This window comes from Agelaius phoeniceus, chromosome 16 (assembly GCF_051311805.1).
Source record: "Agelaius phoeniceus isolate bAgePho1 chromosome 16, bAgePho1.hap1, whole genome shotgun sequence".
Taxonomy (NCBI): domain Eukaryota; kingdom Metazoa; phylum Chordata; class Aves; order Passeriformes; family Icteridae; genus Agelaius; species Agelaius phoeniceus.
The window spans coordinates 13476069-13489366 of NC_135280.1; the positions used below are offsets into that span (position 1 = coordinate 13476069).

At 40.7% G+C, this 13298-nt stretch overlaps 1 protein-coding gene across 16 annotated transcripts in view; it reads right to left on the reverse strand.

Moving 5' to 3' along the window:
* The window catches only part of KATNIP (katanin interacting protein), a 56890-nt gene that overhangs the window by 8156 nt on the left and 35436 nt on the right, over positions 1–13298 (reverse strand). For 12 of the 16 annotated variants that reach the window (XM_077186765.1, XM_077186769.1, XM_077186768.1 and 9 more), the window contains exons 17-24: positions 11544–11594; positions 11392–11455; positions 9327–9504; positions 6861–7026; positions 3501–3658; positions 3121–3185; positions 2671–2781; positions 760–899 (exon numbers count right to left, since the gene is read on the reverse strand). In XM_077186765.1, coding sequence (XP_077042880.1) covers positions 760–899; positions 2671–2781; positions 3121–3185; positions 3501–3658; positions 6861–7026; positions 9327–9504; positions 11392–11455; positions 11544–11594 — 933 coding nt within the window. The remainder of the gene's footprint in view (positions 1–759; positions 900–2670; positions 2782–3120; positions 3186–3500; positions 3659–6860; positions 7027–9326; positions 9505–11391; positions 11456–11543; positions 11595–13298) is intronic. The other 4 variants (XM_077186776.1, XM_077186775.1, XM_077186774.1 and 1 more) reach the window with 1 other exon arrangement.

The window sequence follows — 13298 nt, forward strand, 5'->3', positions numbered from 1 at the left end:
CAACACATCATGATATAAATTAACAATTCCTTACTTTTAATATTCTAATTAATAACTGCAACATCTGGAGTGAGGAGTTCACCAACACAGTAAGTGATAACTTTCCACATGTCAGGTTTATATTTCGCTTTCTTTTTAAATCCATTCTCTTATAAGAAATAAAACCACCTTAATTATGTCCATTACAGGCCCCTAAAAAAAAGGGGGGCTTTCCCAAAACAAGGTCAGAAATCATCTAGGTTGATCTACTTTTCCTTTTTAGATTTTTGATATCCCAGCTATTAAACATGAGACTTCTAAAAGGGCTGAATCATCTGGGGCCTTAGGACATGAAACACTAAATCTGCCATCCCTAATCTACAAATTTGAATTCAACATAGATAATGAGATTTAAAAATAATTTCTCACCGCCGGAACAACATTCATTGTATTTTGTAAAAATGAACTGAAAAGCACCAGAAAGGTGTTTATTCACAGAACTCCTTCATCAGTATTTTTGTCACAGTGACTCAAAAACCATCTCTGGAAAATCTTCTGCTGTTGCCCCATGGAGAGAGGAAATGACAAACCTGGGAACCTCCATTGCTGCTGCCTGTGCTGTGCAGAGAGGCTGCAATAAAAACAACTTCGAAAAAGCAGGATTTAGCATCTGCTACTAAAATCAAATTTAGCTCTGAATTCTATATGCTTCCTTTTTCCTCCATGCTTCCAATTGCATCCCCACACATGACTAGAAGAGAATGGAAAGGGAAAATGTACCAAACCAGGAAGAACTGGTGCCAGCCACATGTGCCTGCCATCCGTGGTGTCGTTCACTCTGTCAATCAGCTTGTCTGGAGTCCGGATGTCTCCAGATACATCATCTAAAATGTTGACACTATCTGGAAAAGCAGCAATATCTGAAAAAAAAACTTTAAGCAGAAATAACCTAAAAATGGGTATTTTAGAAACACCAGATTTAAAAGTCTATGCTGTTCCCAACTCCTTGAATGAGTTTTCACCACTACAGCAGCACTCCCAGGAATGCACAGCTGAGGAACTTGGAGCACATATTTAAAAGCAGGACAACCCTTAGATATTCTGGCATTTCAATTTATTTTTTTAATAGGAATCAAGTAACTAGCTGCATTTAATTTATTCTCAAATATGTACTTATGACTTCATCAATAAAGTTCCATTAGCAGGAATAGGCACTTCCCAGCTTTTTGGTGACAAAGTCCCATATTTTTAGCATAAACTTGTGCAAATTCCTCATGTAAAACCTATCTCAAGAAGAGTGTCTTTGCAGGAGGTAGTCATCAGTCAAACTAGGTTTTGCTTGAGTTTCTCAAGGTTTGTGGTAAAAATCAGGAACTGTAATAAAACCTTTTTTCATTTCTTTGAAAGGGAAAGATTAAACCCCCCTTGAAGAGGCAACCAGATTTTCTCTGTAAGAGAACATTTACATTAAAAACATGGGAAGAAACGTAGATGGATGGCACTGGCTTCAGAATTATGAATCCTAAGCAATCCAGTTTGAGGGACATTAATTTCCCCCTGTCCTGCTTTCTAAAAGTCTGTAAGTATTCATAAAGAATTGAAGGAATGACACAGTAATGCCTCAAGTGTTTAAGAAAAGCTTGATTTAGTTGTGAATTATCACATTAAATATTGCACTAAGACAAATATGCTCTTTTGGGATCCTAATACATCCCATACACAACTGCACAGGCAGGAAAGCTGCTCATTCAAAAGGAGCTGAGGGTTCTTTACCTGCCACTGTTTTGCACTGTAGAGCTGAACCAGGTCAGTTAAAGATCCCTGGTTCTTAAAGACAATTTGTTACCACTTCTCAATTTCAAAATGTTTCTTGTCCATTATAAATGTTTCAAGTTCAGGGCGTATCATACAAGATACAAATCAAAATAGCACTTGGGGAAAAGCCTTTATTTCATGGAATTCCCTATTTATTAGGCAGTGGGGACCCTTAGAGACAAACAATTCCTGCAGCATTTGTGCTATTTATTCTTTCCAAGAGGCTAATAAATGTTCTTTCCATGTACCTGAACTATGTCAGCTGTATGTTGGGTATGAAGCTTTCAGCTCTTAGAAGACTTTAGCTGGTACAGAGCAAAAGTGCAACCTTGATGAACATCAATCTTCCCAACACACCCCTCATTCCCTCTGTTGGATATCCAGGGAACACTGAATCAAATTCAAACTCTCAGCCCTGATCTTCATCACTGCATTGGGTGTCTAGAACAGCCTAAATCTCCAGAACAAGAGTTATGAAAAATTTCTTTCTTGAGGCACAATGAAAGATTGCATTAAAAAAATAAAAAAGCACTGAACCCAGTCTTTTCATATGAATTTATAGCTCAGCAAACTTTCTGGTCCTTCCCCACCACAGAAGAAATGTCAAGAGCAGAAAATACCACACCCTTCTCAAGCCTTCCCTTCTCTAACTTTGTCCTGCTTTGTTGGTGCATCCCATTGAGAGAAAAACCATTCTGGAAATACACTGAATCCATCAAAACATATGGAAAAGAGCTTCATCACCAAAACACAGAGAAATAGAAGCCAAGTTCATCCCATAGGACAAGCTGGCAATGTGCAGTGATGCCCTGTGAGGATTTGCCAGGGAGTAAAGTGCACCAGCAGGGCCAGGGGTGCTTGCTGTGCAAAGGATACTGTTTTCAGTCAGTAAGATTTGCTCTCCATGCTCATTGAACAGCTCCAGCCCATTCAAACCAATGTAGTAGGGATCACCCCAACTCGTCAGGAGCTGGAACTGGAAAATAACTACAAAGCAAAAGGCTATTAAGGAAAATATCAGAACAGAAGCTTTGTCCTAACAGACTGTTTATTCTTCAGTTTGAAAAATTGTTGTGCAGCCCACAATGTCAGACACTCTTATTTGCAGCTCAGGAGAAAAAGCTACCAGAGGATCTGAGAACAGGCCACATATTCATATATGATGTTTCACTGAATTTATTCTTAAGCCATATTTATGGAAGCCTTTCTCATATTCTTGGTATCTGGTTAATATCTTAAAGCATCTGAAATTGTTGGATTTATAAACTCAGGACTCCTAACCATGGTATGTAACTCTAAAATATTCCACATGACAGGGAAGGATACAACCACAGGGCATTAATGGTGCTTCATAGTCCATACTGGCTTGTTCCAGTGTCCTTGAAGCATTCCTGCCAAAAAAACCCAAAAAAACCAAAACAAAACAAGGCAAAACAGGTTTTTAATGTACCCTTGGCTCATTCAGAACAAACCCAAAGAATTAAACCTCCACAGACACCACCCCAACACCTCCCCCTGTGATGCTGGACCCGAGTCAGAGCTCAGAGCAATTTGGTCAGGGTAAAAACCAAGTGAAGCTCTGCTCTAAGTGCTCCATGTTTTCATCCAGGAGCCTCCCACAGGCAGCTCCAACAGGGAATGTGAAATTACACTGCAACAGTGAAGAGAAATCCTGTGGTTCAGACAACAAAGACAGGCTGGTTTACCTCCTGTGTACTTTAGGAGCTGGCTGGGGCTGTAGATAGTCAAGAAAGAGAATTTCTTGAGCAAAGTCAAAGTGGCAGTTGCCTGGTCCCTTGCGGATGAGGAAGCCCTCCAGGGGGGAGATGCTGTGCCCATCCAGCACCACATGGACCACCTTAGCCTGGTTTAAAAGAGCAAAACATCAGATTACCTGATATTCCATGACATGACCTCCATTAAAATAATTGCAACCAATTCCATTCACTGCAGAGACTGAAATAATTTCACTCAGCTGTATTTATTTCATTCCTCTAGAGTGAGGACTACACTTCCTTTGGCAAAAAAAAGCTGCAATCCATAGTGGCCATGTCATCACTGACATGAATGGGGATGGCAGAGGTGAGGATTTGGGGGGAAAAATACTAAAAAAAGTATTGACAGATCCTTTAATTACTGCATGGCACTAGATCTCAGCAGACTGAAGCCTCCCTTCTTCCCAGAGTGCTCAAGCACTGACCCAGGCTGCCCAGGAAAGTGGTGGAGATGCCATCCCTGGAGGGATTTCAGAGGTGTAGATGAGGCAGGGACCCTGGGGACATGGGTCAGTGCTGGCCTTGGCAGTGTCAGGTTTGCAGTTTGAACTGCTGACCTTACAGCTCTTTCCCAACCTAAACCATCCTCTGATTGCTGAGCCTGCAGCAATATTTACACACATCAAGAGAATGGGAAGCTCTCAGTCAGGGATCTGAGGAGACATCAGGCACCTGAATTCTCTGCTAAGGCAGCTGGGACTGCCCAGCCTGGCTGGGGGCACCCTTCCAGAAATCCCACAGCTGCTGCTCTCTCCAGAGCAGATTTTGGTGTTTCTGTTGCATTTACAGCAGCCTGTGTTTCAGCAGTTCTATTTATCTTTGTGGCAGGTGGCACTTGGCCTTCTCCAGGATCACACAAACTCCTCTGCCAAGCAGTGCTGTGTGTAACCTCAGGGCATATGAATAAAGAAAAGGTGCCTGTACCAGAGACAATTGAGCTGTGGCCACCTCAGAGATGCAAGCACACCTTATCCAACCTATGGAGATTAAAGTGAATAATTCAGGCACATTTATTCAGGTGATGCAGGAGTCCTGGCCCCTTCACCCTCCCCCAGCAGCACCATGTGGAGCTGTATGCACAATCCCAGGTGCAGAACAATTCAACCAGGCTCCAACAATTAATCACTGCACCTTGCTCTCTAATTTGTTAAATATAACTTAATGTTCATCACAAGCAGCATTTACTGCCCTGGGTCTCTCACCAAGTACCAGTTTGTGCTAGACTGGAGGAGGGGCTCAGTTAATTTCCATGAAGATTAATTAGGAGGGAATGTTTGTATCACTAGCAAGTGTGGAGAAATAACTATTTCTGGCTTTATCTTCAATACACTTGGGATCAAATAAAGGAAACATCTTTTTTCATATGAGAAACTCTTCTGCATGCTGTTTTCCAGCTGAATAAGTCTGCCAGGCTAAGGAGAGGAAGTGAGAAATCCACTGAAATCCACTTTGCTGAACGGAAACACGTAGTGAATGGGAAGTCTGGAGAGTCAGAGATGGAATCTTACCTATTACACCACAGCTGCTTATATTTATGTGCCCTTTACAGCCCTCATTTCTAAGTAATTCTCATCATCTGAGAAGGCACTCAGCCGTCACATATTGCATTTTACAAATGGCATAACAAAGCTCTCACAAGGTGATTTTTCACAGAGCTGCAAATAGCACCCAAGCCTTCATTCTGACAGTCACTGCCATTACCCTCTCACACTAAAGCTGTGAATAGAATCCCCCAGCCTGCAGCTGCCTAACAAATCATCCCATCTCACACCCAGGGACTGGCTCCTACAAGGAGCAGCAATACTTCAAGAGACAGATGTCAGGATGGCCTGGGTTTACAGCCTAAAACCTCCTTTCCTGTGGCCCAGTGGACCTTGCATCTTTTGTTTTCCACATAATTTATTTTATCCTTCTCCAAGACTGCAGGTGTGGGCTCCTCCTTTAAGTGGTATCCACTGACTCTCATGGGACTTGCAGTATTCATGCAGGTAGACACCTGTATCAGACTCAATTCTTTTTATCACCTAGCCAAGTAAACTGCTAAAAATACACCTTTCTTCTTTTTTTTTTTTCTTGGTTTGGCCTCCAGAGACCAAATTCCATGTTAGATTTTAGAGATTTAATAAGCACTGCTCAGCCACAACTAAAATATCACTAAGTTACCAACAAAACACAGCTCCTGGGAAGAAAATTAACTCTGTCCCAGCTGAAATCAGGACATAAATGGCACTAAAAGCCCTCATTTGCATGTTTTGATGGTAAATGCTCAAAATGCTCCAGAACCCTCCCATGTGTCAAACATGCTGGGCAAATGTGATGGAGCACAAAATCAGGGCCCTCTGTTCAGATCTCTGCATCAGCTGGGATTTAATGAAGATCATTTTTGTCCTGTCTCCAGTTTAATTTGTGCCAACATTTTTGTTCTTATTTATTGCCTGAATTTGGACACTGAGAATGCAACAGTTGCCTTTTGGGTGGAAAATCTGGGGACAGGTGGATTCCTAAACTTTCTGTGCAATGAGCAGCAACCTCTGGTTACTTATAATTATCATTACAAGTGTTATCATGACATGTGTAAGTACAGCAGGGGAAGCAGGGACAGCCAAACTCAGAGTGAAAAGCTGTAAAATTATCTCCATCAGGTATCAATAGGTAATCCCAACAATTTAGTATGGAAAAAAAAATATAAAGCAGGCAATTTGCAAATAAGAGAGGATTTATGTTCATTTTAGCTAAATTATTATTTAGCTAAATTAGCTAAAATTAAAAAATTAAAAATTATTTAGCTAAATTAATTTAGCTAAACTGCTTGAAGGTGGCAACTTTCTATTTATTAAATATTAATATTTCAAAAGACTCTTCTTGGAAAAGGCAGTACTGAGTGAGTGGCCTTCTGAACCAGAACTAAACAGAATTTCTTTGTAAAAGTTTCCCTCATATCATTCCCAGCATTTCAGGAAATACAGAATCATACAGTAGGTCTAAATACAAGATATTGAGAGGACACCAGTTCAGAATCATATATCCTGAAAATAATATGTGCTATTGTATGTGTCTCTTAGAAAAATCAGCTATGAAGAGTTCTTTAAAGCATCTCTGGCTTTTTTTTTTTTTACTATCTGCTGTTTGTGGAGACAGGAATGCATTATACCTGCCACAAAATTCAGCCTCAGACAATCTAGAAAGATTTATGGGGTTCCATTAAGGCAGCTATATTCATTCATCACAGTACCAATTTTCCAATGCACTGCTGTATATTTTTGCTGGCAGTGCTCCTTTTCTTTTACTTACCCCTCTGTAGGTATCCTCTGGAGATTTATTATAGTTCCAAAAGCGAAGCCCTGCAATACTTTCAGTTTTATCAAAATGGATTGTGAGCAGATGATCTTCTCCAAAAGAGAAGGGAATGAGCCACATATGGTCATCCTCCACTGTGATATTAGTGCCATCTATTAACCTACAAAGAGAAAAGTCCATTAGCTGCACAAAGGGAAAAGCTGGCTTCTCTCATCAAAGGCAGGGACTTTCCTAAGGTTCATTTTATCCTGGATGCCACTTCCAGCTTCCAGGGCTTCTCCTGCCCTTGTGCATGCAATTAAAAGCACAGAAAACATCAAAAATAGCATGCAAGTATTGAACTAAAGGCAGTGGAGGGAGAACAAAAAAACCACTATTTTCTTTAGTTGGGTCTGTTTAAGGAAAAACAGCAAAATCTTTAGGTTTTCCCTGTGTGAACAGGACAGGCAAAGGGAAGCTCAAGTGCCTTTGCAGCAAAGTGGCTGAAGGCAGAGCCCAAAGGCAGGCACAATGGAATTCCTGAATTCCCACACCCACAGCAGTGGATCTGGCACCCTGCAGGGTGTTTCTATGCCAACCCAACCTGCTGGATCTGAGGAGGAGCTGGATGGCAGCTGGATAACCCTGAGCAGGACCTGGGACTGCTCACATCCCTCATGGACACAATTAGCCACATCCCTGCTATTTTACAAAGCTTCCAACCAGCAGGACAATGTCTTTTTATGGCAGCACAGGCTTCAGGCTGACTAAATAAAGTTAAATCTGCTCTTTTCTGACATTATATTCTTCTACCACAAACGGTGCCATATGAAGATGGAGTAAAGGAGAATATGAATTAATTTTCCACTGTAATTACTTTGGTACACTGCCAAAAAAGTAAGTTTATACTTACTATTTATTTAAAAGTTTAATGGAAGAATGAGTGCCAGACTTGGCAATTCCTTAAAGAAAAAGATTTGAATAATAACTCTTTCACAGAGGAACTGATTAGGGAGTCCATGAGAGAAGAGATAATTCTTGATTTGGTCTTGAATAGTACATGGGACTTATTCCAAATGCCACAGTTGAGAGCACTGCAATGTACTCAAATTCAACATGCTTGCAGGAATGCCCAGAGCCAAAAGAGCCTCTATTTCTTGTGCCCAAAAAAGTTCTCCAGCAAAACAATCAAGAATGTAAAAAAATAAAAAAAAAAATTAAAAAATATAACCCACTTACTAAGAAAGATGTTAGAAAGAAGGAGGACTTGAAAACTCAAAGGCAGCCTGGCTCAGTAGCAGGATAAACAAAGTTATTATGGGCCATCTTTCAGCAAAATTCATGATGAAAAAAGCCCTAAATTGATAGACTCATAAACTCTGGAAGGTTAAATGCGTACACACGGGCCAAAAAAAGAGACTGAAGGCTAGCAAGCAAAAGATACAATAAATAAAATCCCTCAAATACATCAGGGGCAGAAATCTTGGCAGAAATTCTGTAGGATCAACATATCACTAGGCTGCAAAAGGAGCACTCAGAGAGAAGGCACCAACAAAAAAGGTCAATGAATTCTTTGCATCTGGGTCCATCAGGTGGGGTCTGCAGAGACTCCCCCAGCAGAATCTGCTCAGCACAGGGAAGATTCTAGATCAGCAGCTGCCTACAGAGGAGATTTCCATACAAGATGGCAGAAGGAACAAGGAATTACACACAAGTAAGGTTGATATCTGCATTAGTCAGATTAGCAGAAATTACAAATGGAGTTAGTGTGCATGGAGATAAAGACAACATTCTGAGGAAGACTCCAGAGCCTTTGAAAAGACAAGTCCTAATTCATAAACCTGGTCACAGCCCATAAACATGCCAGCAAGACAGGATTACAACCAAAAATACCCTTTAAAATGGAGATGACTCAGAAACAACAGGATGCAGCTTCAATAACATCCAAAATGCCAAGTCCTCTCCAGATCTACAGCCTAGCATTTCTATACTGCTGCCATTTAGATGCACAAGTTAATCTCAGGAAATATACTTCTCAATGAATAAAACTTCATTAGATTTGCAAAAAAAAAAAGTGCTGCAAACTGGCCAAAAGATTGGCACCTATTTGTGCAATTCCCCAACACATCCTCACTCTTTGGTAACGTGCAATTTTTCCTTAAAATTATCCAGAAATCCTGCATAAATATCACTCAATATGCACAGACAGATGCTACAGAACACCCACATTCCTTCCTGGAAAGTCCTTGGCAGAAACACCAACCAGGCATGTTCTCATCTCCCAGCTCAAACACCATCTTTTGGAAACATCTCATTCATGTTTCTACAACAAGCTGTTCCTGGACAGCCTGTGAATTCCAAGAATGAGCAGTGATGGCATAAAAATCATGTTCACATTAACATGTGTTAACATAAGTTTATAGAAATGTGTCACTTCAGAAAATCTGATGTAAAATGCATCCCAAGTCTTTGGTTACTTACTTTTCTAATGTTCTGGAATCTCCTGTGTACTCTGGAAGATCATTTAAGTCTTGGGGTGAAGCAGAAATCTGTTCTGCATTGATTTTTAATGCTTGACCATCCTTTCCTATCACTTCAAGTCCTGTCAGCCCCAGGTAATGAGAGTCTCCCCAGGTCATGGTGAAGTTCAGTTGCAGACCTACATAAAGAAATATAAATGTAATGCCTCTGTAAAGTTACTGGTTTGTAGTGATGAGCCAATGTAAACACGAGTGCAAATCCCAGTGATTAGCAGCATGGATATTTTGTATGGATTAAATCACTTTATATGCTGGAATTGGATTTTTCCTGCTCTGTTTGTCCACCTCCATGTAAACAGCAGCTTCTTTTAATCTGTGTCAGAGCCCTTTCATGTGCCACCAACACCTTGTTCACTTGAAATTACACAACTGCTGATCAAGCACGTTCCCAAGTGCCTCATTAGTGGGACTGCACCCTGCCAGCCAGCCAGTGACACATTTAAGCAGTTACATGACAGATTTTGTGATTATGCAGATGCAGAGAAGACCCATTAGTCTGAGGTCTATCCATCATCTTTCACCAGCTAAATGACTGTAGAGATTCATTTAAATCCAGCCTCTCAGAAATCCATACATTTTTAGAAAACACCTACTCACAGTTAAAGCAAAGAAAAAATTTGATTTACTAATGTTTTTAAGTTATTTTCTTCACATTCAGAACTGGACACATGGAAGCATTTTCAAGGGACAGCATCAGTGAAAAGCACAAATATTGATTAGGCTGTATCTCCAGAAAATAAACAGGAAAAAAAAAGCTGGATGGACAAAAGGCTGAATGTGAATCTCCTGTTCCACCTGTTTTATGCCTTACTGAAAGGACAGAAATAGCATGTACAGATATAACAAGTAAAATTCCAATCTGATCAGGTTCCATAAAAATCCATCCCTGTAAATTAGAAATACCTTTCATTTCACACACTACAGAAGCCCACAAATAATCAGGGGGGGTAATGTCTAAAGAAGCACCAGTAATCATAATTTATGTTTGTAAAACAAACAAGCATTAAACCTCTTAAACCATCCAGCCCAGTCACCCCTAAAAACCCAGAGCAAGTCTTGATACACACAGAGATTCACTTGGGAGTAAGATTTCACCAGCATTTGCAGGGACACAAAGAAATAAACAGCTGTCAGTGCCAAATCTGGAGCTCTGGCCACACTGACAGCAGGCTCCAGTCCCCAGGCCAGTGCTGAGACTGAAAGAGCTCAGGGTACAAGCAGGCAGGAGCAGGACCAGCCTGTTCTCCAGTGCAAAGCTGCACTGAAGCAGCCATCCACACAGATTTAGTGTTCCCCAGAGTTTAGGATTCCAATCTGAGGATGATACAGAGAAAAGGAACCTCTGGAGGGGTCTAACCCAGCTCCAAGCTCAGAACAAGTCCAGCTCAAGGCTCTCAGGACCTCATCCAGGGGATGTTTCCTGTCCCCAAGGCTGGCAGATCCCAAACCCTCTCAGTCCAGTGTTGGATTGCTCTCAGGGTGGAAAAAAATTCCCAACACCCTGCTGGGAACTCTTGTCAAAGGACCAGGAACTGCTCCTGAAGCTTTTGGACTATCCAGAAACTCTGTGGGCAACAGCTGAAAGGCCCACAGAGACTGGTTTGGTACAGGATAATAAATCAGGTACTTAAGCAGGGATATAACACTCTGATCTAGCTTTACTCTAGGGTTTCTATTGTCAATCCAATCTAAAAAATTCAGTCAGTCTACACAAATACAAAGGATTGGGAGAGAATTACTGGGTAAGGGACACAGCTATTAGAAATCCCATTCAGGGACTAGGCAAATGGCTAATGTTGTTTTTCTGAGATTAAAAGCCAACTGTTGCAATATAATGTTGTAAATGCCATGGCAAACAAAGCTTCTGCCTTAAATATTCAATTCTCTTCTTTATTCTAGACCTGGCATCTGTCACAAAGTGCTGTACAGCTCTGACAAATCAGATCATCCTTGATAACATGTTTGGGGGAAGGCTGGTACAGCAAGAAGTCAATGTAAGAACTTACATTTTCCAGTAAATATTCCTGTTTCCTTTGGTATGCATTCAGAGGCAGGGTCTGGCTCTTGAACCTATAAAGAAAGTCAAGGAACAGGTTCAGTGTTACACTTACACTGACTGCTTTTAAAGTCTGTATTTGTAAAAAAGTTATATTTGTACCTGCTTCTTTTTGTATATCAATCTCCCCTCTGCCTCCCCACCCAGGCTGTCCTGCAAAAAATGGAAAACATGACCCAAAATGTAAAATATCAATCAGGTGGGTTCTTAAAAAGCCAAGACTCTTAGGGCAGGGGTTTGGCTTAGTGCATACAGAAATGTGAAATGGGACACTCCATAGTGTGAGCTACCTCTTCTCAAAGAGGCTGAAATCCTTAAATAACACTTATTTCCCTGCTGACTGCCATCAGCAAGTGATAATATGCTGTATTTGCAATATGTTGCAAATCTGTTGCAGACACAAGGAGTCTGGAAGGAAGTCAAGACCAGAGAGTGCCACCACAATTTCTTCTCAGGAATTAAGAGGCAGAACAAACAAGCAAACTTGTCCAAAAGCTTGTGCTTGTGCTCTAGCAATGCTAATTAAAAATTGCCTGTGCTGTTCAGAAAAGTGAAGAAACAGATGACAAAATTTGCTGATCACACTGGGGCAATCAGGGTAGTAAAGACAAAAATGGCAAAGGATTGCAGATAGAATTCACTTCACTGAGTAAGTGGGATAAAATGGCAAATTCTGCTCTCTGTGGACAAATGTAAAACAGAGAAAACAATCTTAACTTCACAGATACCAGTATTGGCTCCAAAATAAATAATAGTAGATTAGAATGAAATCTTGGCATTTTTATAAGTAGCTCTATATAAACATCAGCTCAATCCTCATTAGTAGTCAAAAGGCCAAACAGGAAATTAGAAGTCCAGACTCTTTCTCTTTAATTCATCATTAGAAATAAACTTCCTGTCAGCCACAATACATCAAATGGATCTCCACTGTGCCTAAGTAGAATAAATAAAGACTTGTCAACACTTGTCTCCTTGTTCCATTAGATCCCTGCAATTTAACCACTGATCCCCAGGATCTCATGGGCCCCAGACTGCAATATCCTTCATGTGGCAGCAAATGTCCCTGGGGGAATCAAAGTAAGTCAGGTGAGACTGAACAAGAAATGGGCTCTGAAATAAACCCACAGGACCTACACAGTGCAAAATCCCTCCCACTGGGGGTACCTCTCTCACAAGGCAGTTCTGTTCCTCACAGCAATTCTAAAACACCAGCCTGGGAATGAAAATTTGCATCTTTACTGAAAATCAAAACCCATGGATACTGGGTTTAACTGATTGCAAAATAATGCTCTCCCTAGCAGAGCATGAACCATTTGTGCCAAGGCACCTTATCAACTCTTTTCTCCCTTTCTTATCTACTCAGATCCCTTCCTGATGATTCCATTCCAATGATGCCAAATATATTTTCTTTCAGGCATGGTCTCATTTTTTACTATTTTAACTACTTCTGCTAGTGGGCATTGTCCTACTTGTGTTCTTAGATTCTTATGGCTAAAACAAAACACCATAATACAGGAGTTATTGGAAAAGCAATAAAAAGTAGAAAGTATTACCATGATCTTACACCTGACCAAATGTTCAACACCTTCCTAGGAGCAACCACTCTGGAAAAGATTTAGAAGACTAACAGAGGGGTATAAATCTCTTGAGTGGCTTGAAGAAGGGAGTAGGGAATAATTGTTTAGTTTCTTCCAACAGAAAACCCAGAGAACATTAAATGAAGCCAGCAACAAACAGAAGGAGGTTCTTTGTGCCATGCAGGTTCAGCTGGGAAATTTGCCATGGAGCACTGTAAATTTTAAAAGTGCACGTGGGTTCAAAAAGCTGGTGGATGAATTAATGCAATAAAAATCGGTG